Source organism: Chironomus tepperi, unplaced genomic scaffold, assembly GCF_022539635.2.
Source record: "Chironomus tepperi strain 1889 unplaced genomic scaffold, CSIRO-AGI_Ctep_v1 contig_485, whole genome shotgun sequence".
NCBI classification, from domain to species: Eukaryota; Metazoa; Arthropoda; class Insecta; order Diptera; family Chironomidae; genus Chironomus; species Chironomus tepperi.
In genome coordinates, this window is record NW_027226607.1 from 14,640 (window position 1) to 16,442 (window position 1,803).

Consider the following 1,803-nt stretch of genomic DNA (forward strand, 5'->3'; position numbering starts at 1 on the left):
TCCAATATCTCCCCTTTCCATATTCATCATCCTTTTTCTTCAACATATTGCAATATTTTCACATTATGACTTATTCCACGTCAATTAATCATAATCGCATTTAATTTGCTGGTATATACATGAAAATGGGGAACTAGGATGATGTAGATGAAAAGTGTTTGGCATAATTTTAGTTGGCACTAAGAATAGCTTTAATGGAACTAGTTGAATCAAATTATGATTAATGTTTTATGTAGTGCTGTACTTTGTAGTCATGAATTTTGTCATTTTAGAGTCACTTCATGGCTGAATACCTAAATTGCGCCCAAAACAGTTCCAACTGAAATTTTTCAAAAACTTTCCAAATTCCTTAACGATATTTTGAGATTTAAAAAAAGTTTCACAGCGCCATCTGTCGTAAAAAAAAAGTTTCTGAGAGGGTCTGGTAGCTGAAAATTTTTTCTATAAAACCGTAGCCCGACCCTCATGTACTAACACAATTCAAGCCTCAACATAATTCGATGTTGTCTTCGATAAAAGAAAATCGTTAATTATTGTAATTTTTATCAATTTTCGTTGTCTAAAAAATATCTAAAAAGATGGATTACGGTAAGATGAAGGTGGTTGAGCTAAGAGCCGAATTGCAGGCAAGAGGATTAGACACAAAAGGTAAATTTTTTTCTAATTGTTTGGCTTCGGGCTTTTTTTTCTCACATCCAACATGAAAAAAAAATTCTAACTCATTTAAATTTTCCATCATAACTAGGCGTAAAGGCAGCATTAATAGACCGATTAAAAGAAGCATTGGATCTTGAGGAACAAAAAACAGGTTTGTTGTGTTTTGATAAAGTTTTATTATCATTGTGTGGAAGTGGAATGAGAAGAAAAAAGTTCGCGAAAAATTACAACAAATACGAGAGATATTGGAGGCCACTCGACATACTTCCAGCACATGATAATCATGAAAAAAGTGAAAAAGTGACTTAAAAGGTCAATTAAACAGCCTGAATTAAAGTAATACATAATTAATTTACATCATTTAAGAAATTTCATTAATAATTACATTAAATGGTGTAATGGACCCGATTTAAGGAAAAATGCCGGGAAACAAAATTCTCGAATGTGCTGAAGCATAATACACAGTCATAACTTTTCTTTGTGTTGGTAATCGCGCTATTTTGATTCCGATTCTCAAGTACATTTCCACTCATATTCAATAACACAAAAAATTGACTTTGTAATACATGAATAATAATAATAAATTTAATGACATTCACGATTAATCTCTAGGAGGAGCACCATTGTCAGCAGCAACATTATCAACACCGGCGGCACCTGAGGCACCAAGAGCATTACGTCGAAGTTCTCGTTCACAATTACGATCGCCCGAGCCGTTCGGGTAAAACCAGTCACGCAAGATCCACAACTGCAAGCAATATCAGAAAAACCTGAAGAGCCACCGCAACCGCAAGCAGCAGCACCAGCCGAAACGCAGAGGAAGAACCAGCAAAACCAGAAGAAACACCAGCAGAAACATCAGCAAAACCTGCCGAAACTGAGCAAAAAGATACTGAAATGTGTGAGAAAATAATCGATGAGATGGATGCTGATGACAATAATCAACAACAGGAGGAAATTGATGAGGATGCACTTCTCGAAGAGACAGAAAGCAGTGAACAAAGATCAACAAGAAAGACCAACCAGAGCAAGAAGACCAAAATATGGGAAACAGCTGATGGTGATGAAAAAGAAAAGGAACAACAAACAACAGATGATGAAATCGTGGCGTCAAAAGACGCTCAAATTCACCAGCAAAGAATTACT

General features: G+C 35.4%; 1 protein-coding gene across 1 annotated transcript; it reads left to right on the forward strand.

The window, feature by feature from the left end:
* Positions 1–491: 491 nt before the first annotated feature.
* LOC139099721 (heterogeneous nuclear ribonucleoprotein U-like protein 2) lies at positions 492–1,790 on the forward strand (the record flags this gene model as incomplete). The annotated part of the gene is made up of 4 exons (XM_070652228.1): positions 492–648; positions 746–808; positions 1,270–1,378; positions 1,455–1,790. Coding segments are annotated over exons 1-4 (578 nt in total), but the record flags the coding sequence as incomplete, so codon positions are not given.
* Between the last annotated feature and the right edge of the window lie 13 nt (positions 1,791–1,803).